The sequence below is a fragment of the Micromesistius poutassou genome, assembly GCF_964030765.1.
Source record: "Micromesistius poutassou genome assembly, chromosome: 19".
NCBI classification, from domain to species: domain Eukaryota; kingdom Metazoa; phylum Chordata; class Actinopteri; order Gadiformes; family Gadidae; genus Micromesistius; species Micromesistius poutassou.
In genome coordinates, this window is record NC_140289.1 from 1603291 (window position 1) to 1621553 (window position 18263).

General features: G+C 47.4%; 2 protein-coding genes across 2 annotated transcripts; one reads left to right on the forward strand and one right to left on the reverse strand.

Moving 5' to 3' along the window:
• Nucleotides 1–989: 989 nt before the first annotated feature.
• LOC311364229 (uncharacterized protein) lies at nucleotides 990–7199 on the reverse strand (the record flags this gene model as incomplete). Its single annotated transcript, XM_084484234.1, has 4 exons — nucleotides 990–1913; nucleotides 4590–4784; nucleotides 5314–5415; nucleotides 5694–7199. The coding sequence occupies 4 exons, from the start codon at nucleotides 7197–7199 to the stop codon at nucleotides 1746–1748; spliced, it is 1971 nt and encodes a 656-aa protein (XP_084340360.1). The 3' UTR covers nucleotides 990–1745.
• Nucleotides 7200–7975: 776 nt separating this feature from the next.
• On the forward strand, nucleotides 7976–16943 carry LOC311364135 (dihydrolipoyllysine-residue succinyltransferase component of 2-oxoglutarate dehydrogenase complex, mitochondrial-like). Its single transcript, XM_084484152.1, has 15 exons — nucleotides 7976–8152; nucleotides 9307–9343; nucleotides 9706–9751; nucleotides 10180–10241; nucleotides 10352–10426; nucleotides 10661–10716; nucleotides 10831–10942; nucleotides 11397–11534; nucleotides 12110–12189; nucleotides 12726–12823; nucleotides 13314–13444; nucleotides 14130–14203; nucleotides 14336–14419; nucleotides 14537–14704; nucleotides 15535–16943. Exons 1-15 carry the CDS (start codon nucleotides 8087–8089, stop codon nucleotides 15667–15669), a joined length of 1362 nt encoding a protein of 453 aa, XP_084340278.1. The 5' UTR covers nucleotides 7976–8086; the 3' UTR covers nucleotides 15670–16943.
• The last annotated feature ends 1320 nt before the right edge of the window (nucleotides 16944–18263 follow it).

The window sequence follows — 18263 nt, forward strand, 5'->3', positions numbered from 1 at the left end:
AACATGTGCTGTGTAATTAACGTTGACCATGCCCGTTGTACCGACACAATGACATCCACAACATACATCTCTGATGAATGGTATCTCAACACGTTTCATCAGTATTACTCAATTCCAAGTACTGTTCATTGAATGCAATTCTTAATGCAACCATTCAAGTATTTGTTGTTTCAGCTCTTTCCCAATTGTTTGTATCATACGGTTCTCCGGTTACGGTTAAACTTGTCTAGGACGTTTTATAAAACATGACATTTAAATGTGTTTGAATGTTAGGTCTAGATCTGTCATGGTATATTGAACATGGAAACGAATGGCCATATCCTCTCTATTGAATTGAGCAGAAATCCAACGGAAGTAACTCTTCTGTCGTAGTCCAGCACTCTCTTACTCCCTCCCTCCCATCTGGTTGATTGTGAAACATGCACCCATTGAATTTTCACATCACATGGAAGGCTGGTTTTGTGAATGGATAGGCTTTATTAGTGTAATGTGTTCTGATGAATTGCAGTACAATCAATGTTGGTGGTTTTAATCTCCCATCAACTAATGCACATCCAATACTGGTATAATTCATGGATTTTTAAATGAAGGGAAAATGACGGTTGTTTGGAGTAAACGTTTAGAGTATTTTGTGAAACTTAACTATAAATGAAGGCTCTGTGAATGAGTGAAATATTGAACTGCAGACAGTCATTTTCTAAATATTAGGCCTACTTCCTGATTATTCACTCAGTACATGATCTATGACTAGGATTTGAAGAGTTATGCTCACAAATACAGTCCCCAGAACAGAAATCGCTGTCCTACCATTGGTGGGACGACCAAATGGCAAGCATGGAGTCCTGTATGATACGCAAGGCCACGGCGAAGAGCATGAAGAGGTTGTTTTGCACTCTGAATGAATTGCATACAACCAAATGGTAAGTATTGAAACTAGTCAATTCACATCTTGTGATATGCTCCGGAAGTGACAGCACATTAATGCCATTAAGATGTTGGCGGCATTAATGTTTGACTTCCCAGCTGAAAGGTCCTGGGTTCGATCCCCTATGTCCAGTCTGCGTGTAGGCATCCTTGAGCTAAGCTGGCCGAACCGCGACCTGCTCCTTAATGAAGTGTCTGAAGTTTTAAGTCACTTTGGATAAAGCGGCAAATAACAATAGTAGCGGTTAAACAAACATGTTTCAATGTCTTAGTATGAGACAGGAAATGTAGTCGCATAAGGCACTCATCAAAAGGACCAGGAATAATTTCTGTACCTTATTTTTTCTAACTTTTTAAAAGTCAAGTTAATGTTAATTTACGTGATTGTTTAAACGTGTTGTCTTGGGAGTCCTGTAAACGAAAACGTGTATTTTCTGAATATTAAAACCGTTCCTCTCTTCTGTGGCGTTTGACTCTTCTGTGCATCACCTGATCACCAGTCTGCTCACTGAAAAGGTCTTCTTCATCCTGTCTTTGTTTATGTATTGGGAATGGGGATCACAATAAGGAAACACTTGTTATTGCTTTTTAAATTGGTGAATATAGGTAAAATAAGTCCTGTATAGCTTGTCCATTATCATGGTTAAAATCGGAATGTCTACACACTACAGAGCAACGTAAAGTCTAATCATTTAGTCTTCTCTGAAAGAGTCATGTTTTGTGCTCATGGAAGAGAAAAAAAACACAATAGCCCATGAGGTCAACGGACTCAACAAACAGTCTTGGGCAGATGAAGAGCACGGCGTGTGGCGTGCTGGTTGTTAGTCAGGGTAGTGGGCTTTGAACTCTTCGGGTACATTGCTGTCCAGTTTACAAATGACCTTGTAGATGGGCTTCTTCCACGAGGGATCACAGTCTTTCCCCAGGGAAACGGCCACGTAGAACTCTCTCAGCGTCATCTCCGCCACCTCAAGAAACCTCTCGGGGACCTGTTCACAGAAACCCGGAATGAACGCAGATTATATGGCCTCGTGCACCTGTGAATAGGTGACTTCACTTCTTAAAGAGTGGTATGTGTGCGTGTGGTTTGAATGTGTGTTGTAGTGTATCCATTATAGGTCTGTATCCATGCCGGTAAGTTGGAGGATGATTGAACCAAACCCGTTTTTTCTTTCAGATCTCTATTGTTTAAACTTGTGGCATATTATTGGTTCATCCGGTTGTTTGTGATTAACAACGGGATCTACACATTCTTCCATGTAATGTTTATTTTTAATGTTGAAAGTAGGTCTAATCTGAGCAGGGTGCTCTGGTTAAAATGGACAGGTTACTAAAGCTGAACAGTAGGAAAATTACTTACTGCCATCTATTTTTATTAATTACCTCATGTCATGTCACTGCTAGAAATAAACTCAAATTGACGCACGCCGTCTCTAAAATCATTGGTCTCCCCATCCCAGACCTGTCAGCTCTCATTGAGAGAGAGAGAGAGAGAGAGAGAGACACACACACACACACACACACACACACACACACACACACACACACACACACACACACACACACACACACACACACACACACACACACACACACACTCTCTCCTCATGGGCTAGTGTGTTTATGTGCTGCTGTGATTTCTTGTATTGTATGCTTTTTTTTTTGCTATGAATTTCCACCCAGGAGGACAATACAACTAAATCTAATTTAATCAAAATCATTGAATCCAGTGTTAAACTACATGTAGTCACCTCTACAGAGCTGGTGCAACACTGACAAAGAGAACCATCGGCTCTGGTACTTGAGTGTATTTCTATTGGCTTGTCCAATCCATTCCATGTCAAACTACATTAGAGCTTCGACTTTATTCTAATATCCACCAGCGGGGCTACTTGATGGCCTGATTATCATGGCTCTAATCGACCAACTCAAAGACATTGCCATGTGATGTTGTGCAGTATTGTACTGTAGTTTTCTGTAAGGAGAGCAAGCGATGACGGCTCCACGTACGGGCCTGTCCAGACCTAAAGGTCAAGAGGTCACAGTTCATTACAATTGTTTCTGACGATTACTTAAATCAAATGCAATGTTATAGTGTGTGGGTGGGCTTTGCTGCGTGAGGAGTACAGATTTGAACACTTTGGTAGACTGTGACCAAGAAAACAAAACTCCATTTTGTATACAATCTGACCCAGAGCCCTAACTACCCGGGTTCTGTGAATACACTTGAGAGCGACTGAAGCAGTTCAATACAAAATATACTGACATTTTGGGCCTGCTCATGCTGGCAAATGTAATGTATCCTCCATGTCCACTGGGGAACTGGCATCTCTTTGAATATGCTCCCTGTCATCTTGTGTGTCTACATAAAGGATGCATTCAATTGGAAACATTTTGCATAATTCATGAACATGTCCCTCATTGTGAGTGCTGCAGACTGTCTGGTTTTGTGTAGGTTTCTCAGGAACACAGTCGAAAGAAAATGTTACTCATTCAGCCGTGAACTTAAGATCATACACTATTCATCACACTTACTGAAGCTTGAATGAAATAAAGTATGAAAGAGTTTATTCTATGGATCATCTTGGTTGGCCTGTCCTCATTGTCCTTCATAATTAGCAAGGACGAAGAAAAAATACATACAGTATGGTTCTTCAACTAATATTTTCTGTTAAAAGACAACTCTTTTCTTTTAAGAGTGATGTTCATGATGTGAACGCTATTGGGTTTTAGAGACGATACAAAAACAAAGCATATAGAACCTCCACCTGTGACATTGACCTACACCAAATAGAAAGCTAGAAGCATATAATAAACACAGTGTTCAGGAGCGTATCGCCACGTATCGCAGGAGGATGGGCTCAGCCCCTTCCCACCTTCCCCGTGTATAAAGAGCAGGGACAATCCTCACGGATGGAGGGATGAGCTGAGGTAACACTGGGCTGAATACGTGGTTCTTTAGGCAGGGAAATAAGCTCGCTGCGGAGTAAATGACATTGTACATCTGTGACCGTGATCAGTCCATTTAAAATAGCTATTTCCGAACGGTATATATTTGTTACTTGTTGTGGATTTCAATAGAGATGAGGATGTACTCACAGCTGGGCTGTTGCTGGTGTTAAAATCAAATCAACCTGTAGGCTATAACCAAATGAGGTGTTTTTAATATGAAATTAATTTTGTTCAAAGTTTTACCAGGTCATTATAGTAAGGCTCAGCATTAATAAACGAATACACTGTACACAATCTAACATGAACAAAACCTGTGTTCTGTGGGACAATTGTGTTTACACAAAGCCATCTCACGGGACCTCACGTTTTAAAAGGTGCTACAAGTAATAATATATACTCATCAAATACAACAAATTGATCATAACGGAGCAACAGGTGAACAAATTAACAGAAAGCCTTGTGTGTGTATAGCTGAAATAGGACCTTAGAAGACACACAAAGGACCCATTGTCTCATAATTTGCCTATGATTATGATATTGCGACGCACAATTGTGATTTCAGTTCAACTTTGGTGACATCTCCTTTATTTTTCTTTACACACTACATCTGTTCACACACACACACACACACACACACACACACACACACACACACACACACACACACACACACACACACACACACTCTGTCCGTCTCTAGCCCTGTGTCTCACCTGGAAGTCACTGGCCTTGTTGTAGTGCATGTTGAGGGTCCTGAACAGCTCTGACTCTCTGCCCACAGTCAGGGCCCCGGTGCGGGCCACGCCCTCGGCCGCCGCCTGCCGGGCCTGCTTCTCCATCTGGATGTAGTAGAACTCCCGGAAGTTGCTGAACCACTTGATGAGCTGGGAGGTGATGCAGCGGGTGAACTGGACCCAGAGGGGGAGAGAGAGAGTGAGTCACACACACACACTGGGTAAGGTGAGTGGGTCAGGTTATGGGTTAAAAGTGATTATTTAATAAAGAGGAACGGTAAAATGTGTTATGTCTGCACCACAACCAGATCTGATAGCTTTATTATTAGCTTTATTATTATTATTATTTATTGTGATAATATTATTGTATACATATTTAATATATTTATCGTATTGGTCAGTGATTATCGACTTTGTTTTGAATATGAATACTAATAAAGTATTTTTTGAATAAATCTGTTGTCTTTCATGTACAACTTTATCAATAGTTATGTGTCTATAATATTGTAATCAGCAATATTTTATTATAGCCTCCTGAAGAAAACATTCTTTGCATCGGACCTATATTGACCAGGTACCATGCAGTCATGAGCTTTTGACTAGACGGCAGGCAAAATCGTTCTTGTGCGGATAAGCATAACTTAAGATAGTCAAGGCGTTCATTATCACGTGATCACAGCAGTGATTCGACATCCAGGCTCACCTGCACGTCGTGGAAAAAGGTCTTGAGCACCAGGGAGCTGGGGTAGCGAGTGTAGAAGAACATGAGTTTGGCCTTCTTCAGGTGGCTGGTGGTCAGACCGTCCTGACAGCGTTAAGGAGCCACGCCCGCCAGAGAAGAGTCACACTACTGCACAACCACCAGCTGTTAGAAAAACAGCATTTTAAAAGTAATGCCAAAAAAAAAAACGACAGCAGTTTATCCTTTTGAAAACTGCAGCATTGCATTAATCTAACAAATGTCATACATTTCTAAAACATATTTTTCACAATCAATTAGTTAACCCGTCCCCGGACTTAAGCGTATTGATTCTCGATCAGGTTCTTGAACCCGTTTGGGTGAGTCGACAACTGAAAGGATACATTCAAGGAGAACAGGTTGCTCATCAGCACGCTCTGGGGCCCGTCTGCCCTGGCCTGGACGCACAGGCCCCCCAGGAACCCGGGGTCCACCGCAAAGTGCCGGGCGCCGTGGGCCCCTCTGACGGAGCGAGAGTTGACCTTGCACCTCACCTTGCTCCCCGGGGCGCCGGCCGTGGCCAGCGCCTCCTGCTTCAGTCCTTCGCAGGCGTTCTTGGCGCGCCCGACCGGCTCCGTGGCCCCGCCCCCACCGCCGCCTTCACAGCCCTGGGGTTCAGAGCGATGGCTCGGGGGGGACTCCTCCTGTTGCTCCCCGTGGTGCTGGTGGGGCGGTCTGCGCAGGGCGTGGTGGGGTCTGATCCGCGGGGGCCTCTGCACGACCAGAGAGAGGGCTTCGGTCTGGACGTCGGGGAGCGTCGAACCGCAGACCGTCTCGCCGTACGGGGACGTGCCGGGCGGCGTGCCCTGACGGGGACGGCGAAGGGGGGACCGATGATGATGATGATGATGATGAGGCAGGCCGGCCGCCGCGCTCCTCTCCGTGGCGGCGGCCGGGCGGGGCTCCAGGCGGGGCATGCTCCTGAAGATGGAGTCGACGCTCATGCTCACGGCGCGGGACAGCTCGTACTTGAGGATGTCGGCCATCAGCGCGTTCGCCGCGTCCGGCGTCCGCGGCGGGCTGCCGGCGGTCGGGACCCGGACCTTTTTCCTCCCGCACGCTTTCCTGTTCAGGGGGAGACCGTCGAGACCCCCGTCCCCCCAGCAGTGCGGGTCGGCGAAGGTGTCGCGGGGGTCTTTGCTCGGCGAGTCGCTGCCGAAGCTGCGGGTCTCCTCTAACGGGGTCTCCTCTAACGGGGTCTCCTCCTCCTCCCGCCGCCGGTCAGAGTCCCTCTCCCAGTCCTCCGGGGACGGTGACCCGCCCGAACCCCTGGACTTCAGGAGCGGTTGGCACTTCACGTTCTGGAGTCGGCTCTTTATCGCCGGGTCCTCCGAGGCCCGACAACCCGCAACGCCGCTTCGGCCGGCTCTCTGTGCCCGGACGCCGACGCCGTCTGGGGGCCACTCCCGGGGCCCCTTGTCCCCCCGCCCGTCCTCGGGGGCCCCGTCTGCTTCCGGCTCCGGAGAGGGAGAGAAGGAAGATCCGGCCATGTCTCTGATGATGTTTTCCACCCTGGCTCGCTTGGCCGCCTGGCGGGCGGTCCTCAGGGGCCAGTCTTCGGGGCCACACGGGGTCGCCGGCGGAGACGGCAGCAGGGGAGGAGGGCCGGACAGCAGGTGAAGGGGGTCCCGCTTCTGGGGTGCAGGGTCGGCTCCGTCGAGCTCGGTTCCGCTGGAGCCAGTCGTGTAGGCGGAGCCGAGGGGGCTGGTGAGTTTGTCGTCGTCGTTGTTCAGGAGAACGGCGACGTCCAGTCCGTCTGTGATCGTGCACAGAGCGCACGAGTCGTGCTTCAGCGGTTGGAGGCGCTCCGGGCTTCGGCACTCGAGGAACGTGTTGCTAGAGGCGTACATCTTCCTCGTCAAAGGAAACGCTTTGGTTTGGTTTGGTTGAAAGAAATTGTGAAATCTGAGTGAAATGAGAAAAACTGGTGAAATCATTTGTAAAAAAAAAAAAAAAAAATGTTATCATTTTGAGTTAGTTACAATGAAAATAGTACAAATCAAATATAAGTTAGGATTCAATTAAATATAGAAAATGTATATATCATAAAAAAATAATGATTGCATCCTAGATGAAAGACAGAGTACCTTTTTATTCTCAGAAAATAAATACCACATCCAAAACTTCCAAAAGCTTAATTTCTAATATCTTGCTTATATTTCCACTAGACTACTTTAGTTTCCAACCACACATCCCGCCAAAAAGAGAATGATTAAGCCGTATTTTTAATTAACATTTACTAACATTTTCCCTAACTAAAATGAGTGACCTACCTGTTGGATTCTCGGAGCGGTCCTCTCGATGTGAATTATTGGCCGGAGGCGAGAGGATGCGGTGAGTATTTCTAATAATGACGTGTAGCGTAACACAAGGGGCGTGGTCACATTTAATCACCTATCCTGGATACATCCATGTTTAAGACAGCCTCCACATCTTTAAACGTGAATGAAAAATGGGAATTAAATTAACGTGGACTATTAATATATCCATCACCCGGACGATCTTTTATGTCATTGTGCACTTTACATTTCCATTTACAGTATGACATTACTCTTTTAGCAGCCCTTCTAAAACACAGGGGGGGTAAATGTCTCCCCCTAGTGGCGGAATGCGGCGGTGCGGAACATCTGTGGCTCTGCAGTAGGCTGCTGCCCTAGGGTTGGGGTAGTGTCAGAAAACTTGGGAGTGTGCAGTCGCTGTTCAAACATTAACACTTCATCCCAGAGCTGCTATAACTATGTTGTCCCGTTCCCGGTGTGCTTCCCGGACGCTCGGCCGCTCGGTGTGCCTGCTGATCCGCCAGGTAGGGCGCCCTTACCCCGGTGAACGACGCCCTTGTCTGGGTGACCTGTGCGGTTCAAGTGAAGTTAGCCGCGGCTACTCTCCTTGATTTAAAGCGAGGCCGACGCGCTCAAAGGGAGGTCTGACACGTATGTGACGAACTGGTGTTTTATCTTGAACTCTTTGTAACGTGCATGACTCGTGGTCAGCTATAAAACGCCGTTATTTGGAAAAAGAGGCATTCTTTTCCACACGGCTACCTGCTAACGAGCGCTAGCATCAGGAAGCGTGTGGTCGGGTCAAAGTAGGCGCGGTGTGTGTGTGTGTGTCATCAATGACACACTGATACGACCCCCTTGAATCGGGTTATAATGTCGTGTTTGGGCATGAGTACAAAGTGTAGGTTATTCTTTCCCCGTATAGTGGCCTTTACACTGAAAGCTGAGCTGACAAACCAGAAATAGCCCAGGTCAAGTGTGTGTTAGAAGCTATGGTCCGCCGCTGTGTCGCAAGTCCAGCTGTCACCGCGACGCCCCCCACTGCGCATGACTGTGATATGTACAGAATATATACAATAACCTTAACCTTGCATCTAGTGTGTGTTCTGCAGCCGTGTTTGTCATCTGTAGGGATGATGGGGAAATGTTAGCAGACCTGAACAACTGCTTTGCTTTAAACACACTCGTTGGTCTCCACAATGAGTTATCCTCATCAATTATCTCTATACAAGCTTATTTTAGTTAGGGCTTTTATCAATAGGAAAACAATATTTTGTCAATAAAAAAAAAGTTTTTTACTCATTTTGATAATTTGTAGTCATCAAAAGAATCCCCATGGTTTGAATGCACACATGCAAATAGGTTATTTGAATGTATATAATGATAATAATGTATATAGAATATAATATAAAAGGAGATATAGGCCAGTTATACGGGTCAAACGTTGACCTAAGGATTCCTGCTCCATTTCCATCAGCCTACTCGTCTGTCATAAAGAAACACGCCCATTTGTTTTAATGGTCAAGGAAGCAAAACAGATGAATTCACAAAGCTTTAATGAATGGCCTTGAACTGATTAGGTCATTGAGATTTCCTCAAATGGCTCCAGTTTAAAAAAATAAGCACCCTTTTTCATTCTGTAATAAATAAGGAGTATGCTTTTCTACTTTTCTTCCAGGGCAACAACAATGTCCTGGTCCGGCAGAGTTCATCCGGTGAGTGCTCTCGAGGGACTTCAGTTAGCGTGGAGCCTCCTCCAATGGAGTAATTTACCATCCAAGACGTCTCCTTTTGTTGTCACTCAAAATACCCCAAGCCCTTACACGGGTCATGAAGAAGGGGAAATGGCCGCCAAGCAGCCACCGAAGTGCCCCCAGGCCTCGGCGAGTGTTTAAGCACACTTATTTGTGTGTGTGTGTGTGTGTGTGTTCTTGTGTGCGTGTGTGTGTCACGGCCCTCTCGAACGCCCCTCGCTCGCTAAGGTTAAGGACGACTCGTTTTTTTCCTTTCTTCATGGTTGCGTGTGCCCGTGTGTTTCTGTCTGCCGTTCATGTCTTCTTCTTCTTTATTCCTCAAGGCCTCTCCGTCTGCAGTCGGACGCTTTACAGGAATAGTCCGTCCCCGTAAGTGCTCTCATGCATTCAGAACGCAGCGCTCGCTGCATTGTCTGCCCGCATGCTTGACAAACCCTGGGCCTGATCTCAGACCAGTTATGCAAAACCCACAGGTTGTTATTGCACCGGCGACGGTTATGTGTTCAGGTCCTCGCCGTGTTATTGCGCGACATGGTAAATAAAGCAAGGGGCATACGATGACATATTCAGCCTTGTTGGGTTGCCCTGTTTATCAGAGTAGTCTTTCTGATTGTGTAGGTCATGTGTGTTTTGGCTGGCTTATGTTATAGTAGTTGTATATCTTCCTCATGTTGTGTCTTTGTGATTGTGCAGTTCATGTGTTTTGGCTGGCTTATGTTGTCGTAGTTTTAAACCTTATGTTGTGTATTTGTGATGGTGTAGTTCATGTGCGTTTACTTTGTTTGTTCATGTCACAGATGTCCGTCTTCGTCGGCCGGTGTCTTCCACACAAGATACTTCCAGACGTCAGCCAATCACAGTGAGCCCTGACCCTCAACCCACTGCTTCCTGCTTCATCCATACAAGGTCGTTCTGTTCGGCTCTGTATTTTACTACTCTATTACATGGTTTGTTGTTTCTTCCTTACAGGGGATGAGCTTCTCACCGTGAAGACCCCTGCCTTCGCGGAATCGGTCACAGAAGGGGACGTCAGGTGGGAGAAAGGTTGGTACATTCATAAGTGAACACACACCAGTTCAGCATGTGTCTGCCAGTGTGATTAAGAGCCTTCCCAGCATTTCACACAGTTTAGCTTCTGCACAATTGAGCGACTATTAGCCAAATATGTGCTGGCCAACATTGCAGCTAAATATTGTTCCCCATATATATATCTGAAGTTAACTAGGGTACTACTATAATAACAATAATAACAGCAATTAACTGGTTTCTTTCTTTCAGCCGTGGGCGACTCTGTAGCTGAGGACGAGGTGGTGTGTGAAATCGAGACTGACAAGGTATCAACCGGCCTCTTGTTAAGCACGTCAAAGAATTAGGAAAGAAACGGCCATACAGTGCCAGTCCTCTGATCGTTTGTTTGTTGTTGTTGTTGTTGTTGTTGTTTCCACCAGACCTCGGTGCCAGTCCCCTCCCCCGCTGCTGGGGTTCTGGAGGAGCTTCTGGTGGAGGATGGAGGGAGGGTGGAGGGGGGGACGGCTCTCTTCAAAATCCGCAAGGGAGCAGGTGATCCTCCTTCTTACACCGCCCTACTCCTCCCTACTCCTCCTTACTCCTCCTTACTCCTCCCTACTCCTCCTTACTCCTCCTTACTCCTCCCTAATTCTCCCTACTCCTCCCTACTCCTCCTTACTCCCTAATTCTCCCTACTCCACCCTATTTCTCCCTACTCCTACCTACTTCTCCCTAATTCTACTTCTCCCCACTATTCCTTACTCCTCCTTAGTCGTCCCTACTCCTCCCTACTCCTCCTTACTCCTCCCTATTTCTCCCTACTCCCTGCTTCAGGTCGGATGTAGCAGACTACATTTAGAAGGAAAGAGGGAGGGACTTTTCTTTCGTGGTTTAGTTTCAAATCCTTCCTCTCTTCCACAGTTTTAAAGGCTTCTCGTCTGCACATGCCTCAGCGCGTCAATAACAACGCGTCTCTCACCGCCCGACCCTCTGTGTTTTTCCCCAGTCGGAGCAGCCAAAGCGGCCCCTGCAGCAGCCGTGGAGCAGGCTGCTGCACCACCACCCCCCCCACCTGCAGCCCCTACCCCCACCGCCATGCCCCCGGTCCCCCCAGTGCCAACTACGCCTGTCCGGGCCACACCCGGTGAGTGCCCTTGCTTGGCTTTCTTCCGTCTGAGGGGGGGGGGGGGGGGGGGGAAATCAGTTCCTTCCTGCCATCCTTCAATGACTGTATGATTAGGTCACTGATCGTAGTGAACGGATAACACTGTGCTCGGTTGAGTTCTTTACCAGGGATGAATCATTGTACGAAAACATCGACTTCCTTCTTTCAATTAATTTTTTCCATTCTACTCATTTCTGGGCACTGGATTTAGCACAAGTGTGTTGGGTATACAGTGATTTTTTTTTAAATATAAACCCGTCTGTTTATTCGGGGGGTGTAATCATAAGCGAGGATACAGAGGAACGCTAGGAACACGTTGTCGGGAAACGGTCCATGGGTAATCGATCAGTTACACCCCAAATGAACAGATAGAAGGGGTTCGGTTAGGAAGACGGCTTAGGCAATGCTGCAGGCGGTCGCCCAACCAGGCGTCTCCATCAGATCTTTTCTCAGCCCAGCAGTCGTGGTGGTGGTGGTTGTTGTTCTTGTTGTTGTTTTTGTTGTTTTGTTAGTCTGTCAGACATTGACGTGCCTCTTCCATGTTTCGTTTGCAGTCTCTGCCGTCAAGCCATCGGCTCCTGCAGCCTCCGCTCCGGCCGACATCCCAGCGCTAGGGGCCAGGACGGAGAGCAGGGTAAACCAGGGGCCCCGTCACTGCCCTGTCACTAGGGGGAGGGTCCACCACGGTCTCTCCCGTTTCCATTTGTTATTGGCGTTGTCATTCACATCCCTACTCTTCCTATCGTGATCATAGATATGTATTTCTGTATTCTTTTTTTTTGTTGCCATGTTTTCAACTTCTTTTAATTTTTTTCTCATCTCGTACTTGTTCTGTGACAGCCGAAGGGCCCCCCCCCCCCCCCCCGTGTTCGGTCTGAATAAAGCAGTGTCTTATCTCCGGGGGTCTCCATAGTGCATAGTCAGGGGGGGTCCGCTGTGGTGACACCGTCCCCTAAGGTCCCTCCTCTGTCCTCCTCTGCCCTCCTCTGTCCCTCCTCTGTCCCTCCTCTGCCCTCCTCTGTCCTCCTCTGCCCTCCTCTGTCCTCCTCTGCCCTCCTCTGACCTCCTCTGCCCTCCTCTGTCCCCCTCTGAACTCCTCTGTCCTCCTCTGCCCTCCTCTGTCCCCCCTCTGTCCTCCTCTGCCCTCCTCTGTCCTCCTCTCCCCTGCAGGTGAAGATGAACCGCATGCGGCTGAGGATCGCCCAGAGGCTGAAGGAGGCCCAGAACACCTGCGCCATGCTGACCACCTTCAACGAGGTGGACATGAGGTGAGCCCCTCAGCACTGGCCTCTAGACACTCTGGTGCGTCACCGGGCGTTCGTGTGTGTGTGTGTTTCAGTCAGGTGGCGTATACTGTTAAGACCTCAACTCGTCGTTTCTACATTTCTCAGTTTTTCATTTACGCTGATACTACTCTGTTTTGTGTGTGTAAACTCATATTTTCTATATTGTGTATTTATTCCTTGCTTATGTCTGGTATGCTTTGTGTGGCGTCAAGTCAACTTTATTTATATTGCACATTTCATACACGAGTCAATGTGCTTCACATAAAAAACATACAATGAATCATACAACAGAATACAATGCAGTAAAATAAAACAAGACATTTGAATCAAAGAACAAGTTCAAATTGCATTCTAGTTTACTAGAAAGCAAAGGTGAACATAAACCTTGTGTAGCCAGTTGTGTGTAACCCAAGCTTCACAAACCACGCACTAATGACGAGCTAACCCACGCCACCGTCTGTTTGGCGCTCAGCAACATCACGGAGATGCGGGCGTTCCACAAGGACGCCTTCCTGAAGAAGCACAACATCAAGCTGGGCTTCATGTCCGCCTTCGTCAAGGCGTCCGCCTACGCGCTGGCCGACCAGCCCTCCGTCAACGCCGGTGAGTCAGAGAGTCTCTAACTAGGGCCTGTGTGTCCCAAAACGGGTCGCGACCCAGTCGCAGGTGGGTCGAGACTCGACAGCGTACAGAAGAATCCGTTCCGGCCCCCCCCCCCCCCCGAGATGAAAACATTTAAGAACCCTGGTCTGGTGGCAAAAGGCTCTGGGTTTCAGTCCCTCAATGTCTGCAGACCAACCTCTGGGCATTCCTTGACCAATATGTCTGCACCCCCCCTACCTGTTTAGCAGGAGCAAAACTCTTGACTCTGAAGGTGCATTTACACCAAAAGCAAAGCAAATTTTTGGAGCGCCGCAAATACATACAAGTCAATGAAAACATGCAAATAGATTGAAATGCCTCGCAAGGCCCGGCGCGAACGACGCGGTTTCGCTCAAATTCTGCTGGCACGAACGATAGGAATTTGCCTCATTCACGTGTTCGTTTGAGTTGAAGCAGCCTCACGTGAGTAACTTAATTAGAATATTCGCTTTGCTTTTGTGTGAACGCACCTTAAACACGGTCAGAACAACCCCCTCTGGTAGTTTTGACTGAAATATGTTGGACACATCCCCTTTGACTGGAACGATTCCTAACGTATCGTAGTTCCCCTGGTCGTCTCTACTGTTCTCGTATGTCCCTCCCGCTCTTTAACTGCGTCGGATGTCTCCTCCTGCCTTCTCCCCAGTCATTGACGAGTCCACCAAGGAGATCGTGTACAGGGACTACGTGGACATCAGCGTGGCTGTGTCCACGCCCAAGGTAAGACCCTCCTCTGGGGGAGCTACAGATCTAACCCCAGCTCATGCACCTGTTACAGTGTTTCCATGAGTGTAGAACGTGTCGATGTGGTTGTTGTGTGTGAGGTTCTCATGGTTCTACCGCTCCGCTCAGGGACTCGTGGTGCCAGTGATCCGCAACGTGGAGACCATGAACTTTGCCGACATTGAGAAAACCATTAACGCCCTGGGAGAAAAGGTGAAAACACTGTCATTTTTACTCCTCCCGCCTTTCCAAAACGTGCTTATTGTTGTATAAATGAGCTTCATGTATAATAAACAGTTCACTAACGCTGTGACTGTCCCACCCCCCCAGGCGCGCAGTAACCAGCTGGCCGTGGAGGACATGGACGGGGGCACCTTCACCATCAGCAACGGGGGCGTGTTCGGCTCCATGTTCGGGACCCCCATCATCAACCCGCCACAGTCCGCCATCCTGGGCATGCACGGCATCTTCCAGCGGCCAGTGGCCGTCAACGGGAAGGCAAGTCTGGAGCCACGTGGATCCAGGGGGGTCTAGGGGTTAATAGGGTAGCCGCTTGGATCTGTTACCATTGTGTCTGGGGGGTGGAATGTATTGTTGCTTTGATGAAGCAACAACACATTTTAGTTGTTCCTTTTTAACGCGTTGGTCTCTAGAGTGTAGGATGTTGGCTATGATTTGGATATAAGATGAGCGAACATTTTTATCGATATCTCGTGAAAGTGAAAGCAGAAAGCTTGTTTTCTTCGGTCGAGGGTGTCTTATCGAAGTGCGGGTCTTTTGTATAATCTCTTATAAAGGATCTAGTTAATTGTGTACACCTATACCTGTAGTCGGACCCCAGCTGACTGAAGTAGCATCAAGGGGCCCCTATTCTACCACCAGGTGTGAGCGTGGTTGGCCCTTACAGGCCGTTACAGAATCGGCCTATCCCTGTGCCTTAGTGACATCACAAGTGGGCGTGTCCACCTAGATGTACGCTGGATACACCTGGTGGTTAATAGGGGCCCTTTTTAAAAAAATCTGAATATTTTCTTTGATTGGCACTCATCCTTATTAACATTATTCATCCCAGAGGGGAGATTGAAGTGTCACTGCCAAAGTACAGATCAAGCGATTGTCATAAACATGTAGAGAGATTAAAAAACGCACACGTTAAATAATAAAATGCAAAGAACTAAAATCAGACACACACCACAATACAGAGAGATACGTACTATATACGCACACACCGTCTCAGAAACACACTTTTAAATGCAGAGCGAAAACACAAATGACCCGGCGATGCCACGTCACCCGGTTAACCAGAGGCTGCGTTCGTGCTGTCGCAGGTCGAGATCCGCCCCATGATGTACGTGGCGCTGACCTACGACCACCGGCTGGTGGACGGGCGGGAGGCCGTCACCTTCCTGCGCAAGATCAAGGCCGTGGTGGAGGACCCCAGGGTCGTTCTGCTGGACATGTGATCGCTCTCTCCCTCCCTCCCTCCCTCCCTCCCTCCCTCTCTCTCTCTCATTCTCACCACTCTGCAGGGCTCTCTCGCTCTCACCACTCTCTCTCTCTCTCTCTCTCTCTTTTATTACTCACTCGCCCGATATGAACATCGACCCGAACACCAAAAGAAACCGCACAGCTCCGAATGCCGACGTTTTCCGTACGCACACATGTCCACGTCCACGAGGCTGATCGTGGAAGAGATGGAAGATCCTGCCAAAAACGAAGCATCGTTCTGTTTGGAGGTCTCTCCTCTAAACGATTTGTAAACTTCTGTTTATACATTATAGGAGTCATACTAGTTTCTTAGAGATGGTGACATATATATATATATATAGTTGTTATTTTGCTGCAGGTGCTCGCTTATAACGCACAATATATCGACATAAAGTACTACGCACACTTTTTACGTAATGGCCGCACGTTCCGCTGAGGTCTTCACCTCGATGTTCTTCCTCTGTATGATGAGGAGGACGTGTTGTCCGTTACTGCCATGGCATTGCTTGTCTCCCTGGGTCTGTGCGTCTGCGTGTGGTCACCTCTTGTTTTTGTCAGAGTAGCTCATTGGGAAATATGAATAACATCGTTGGTGGACCTTAATACCTTTTCTTAGGAACCTGGCAACACGAGCCTGATGATTGATGTACAGACCCATACTAGCTGTAGAGAGACCGCTTTTAAACGGATTATAGTTGTAAGTATTTAGTCTTCTGTTTTTGTTTGGCGACAAGTGAAATGAAATTTCCAAGATCTGAAGAGCAAAAGCAAACCATAGCCAGATCCCAGATTCATCCGCAGAGAACCTGCAGAGACTGCAGTCTTTACCATTTGCTGTGTTTTGTGTTTCAAGGTCGTTTCAAAGACGCACAGTTTCTCAACATGTTTTTGTCGTTCCCTCTCAATGCCTGGGAGCCAGTTCCTCCTTGTTCTCTGTGAACTCAACTACTCGGGTCTATTTAAAGAAAAGCCCCATTTAAAACCACATTAAACATCCCAAGGGTTTACGTAAAAACACTGTGATCAAGAGTTTTTAATTTTTCCGTGAAACGGGAAGCCTTGCTAAAACGCCGTCCTGCGGCGAATCTCGCCCGGGGGACGCCCTTGGACCACCTCGTCCTGGCTGCATGTGTGCATGTATCGCCTGATCGCTGGGGTACACTGATCCAGCCAGCCGCCACAGGATCTATTACGCACATCACACCCCTCTTTTGAAAAGCACGGGAAAAAAATCCAACCCCCCCCCCCCCCCCCACCCCAAAAAAAACATTGAACGCACTTAGATCAAAACCAGGGAAAAATTCTTAGTGGTTAATATTCACCGGGAACATTTTATCGTGTGCCAAGATCTTTTCCCCGTATCTCCCTCACGACGGCACTCGTGGATGAAACCCGTGCCAAAGATTGATCTTCAAAGGCCGTGATTCGAGGCTTGCTCCGGGGGGCTCTCGAACCCTGACAATGAGGTGATGGTGGCTGACGGGAGTCTTGAGGGTTGCTTAGTCCTTCCTCTGGCCCCTCCAGGCACACTGGACTGGAGTGGCTGCAGCTGCCGCCCAATGTGTCTGTTTACTTTAATAATCGCGAGCCAACAATGGCCCCCCCCCGCAATGCAAGTCTTTGTTTCTCTGCCAGCAACCTACACAAACGTCTGAACAACAGCGCGGAGGTGGCGGAGAAAAATAAATAAATACAGGGTTGATTACGCATGCATAATAATAAAATTTAAAAAAAAGAGCCTGTATGTTTTATTAGCATGAGAATACTGGTGCCCCTAATGGGCTTGAATACGGCGCACAATGATGCCCGACGTTCTTTTAATTAAATTATTTACCTTCATTACCTCTCAAGATTCCATTAGCCTTTTGGAGATGATGCTAATTGGCACTTTGCAGCCGCTGGGTGCATCGATATCTAAGGGCCTTGTTTGTGAGCAGGTTTTTGTTTGAGTTGGGAAAATTTGGCCAAATTTGCGAATGATCAATTGGGGTGGGGGGGGGGGAACTGCTCAATAAGATGCGGGGGTCCAAGTCTTTGTGTCCATTCACATGAAAGATGGCCATTAAAACCTGGCAGCTCGCTGTTTGTTTTGATTAGGCCACATCAGAGGCACAATTTACCTAAATTATTCTGTTATTTTATTTGTTTATCCTGTTGATTTTTTTTATTCCTCGTAATCTTAAATAATATAACTATTATTTATCTCTTTTTTTTTATCACTGATCATCGTGATTCGGGGACTTGAGGGTGGTATTTAACGTAGATAGAAACAAGTCAGAACCGCATTCACAAATGTGCAGCCATCCAAAACACTTTCATAAATAGGCTTACAAAAAAATATAATATTATACTACTATAAAATAATAAAATGCAGCTTTTGACCCGATGGGTAATTGCAGTCTGATGTCAGAGGCCCTCCTCAGATCAGGTCCTTTAGTCAACGTGATGCCCTCGCCGTTTGGCTGGGGAGCCATGCAGCGCTCAATGAGCTGTTTAAGCAGAGCGAGGGAGAGAGTGGCTCCCTGGGCCTGTCCTTTGAACTGGAATCCTTGCATGACTGTCCAGAATC

Coding starts and splice junctions, on each gene's coding strand:
- LOC311364135 (XM_084484152.1), top strand. CDS start 8,087: ATGTTGTCCCGTTCCCGGTGTGCTTCCCGGACGCTCGGCCGCTCGGTG. Junction 9,752..10,179: donor TACAGGAATAGTCCGTCCCC/GTAAGTGCTCTC, acceptor TTCATGTCACAG/ATGTCCGTCTTCGTCGGCCG. Junction 10,427..10,660: donor GGACGTCAGGTGGGAGAAAG/GTTGGTACATTC, acceptor TCTTTCTTTCAG/CCGTGGGCGACTCTGTAGCT.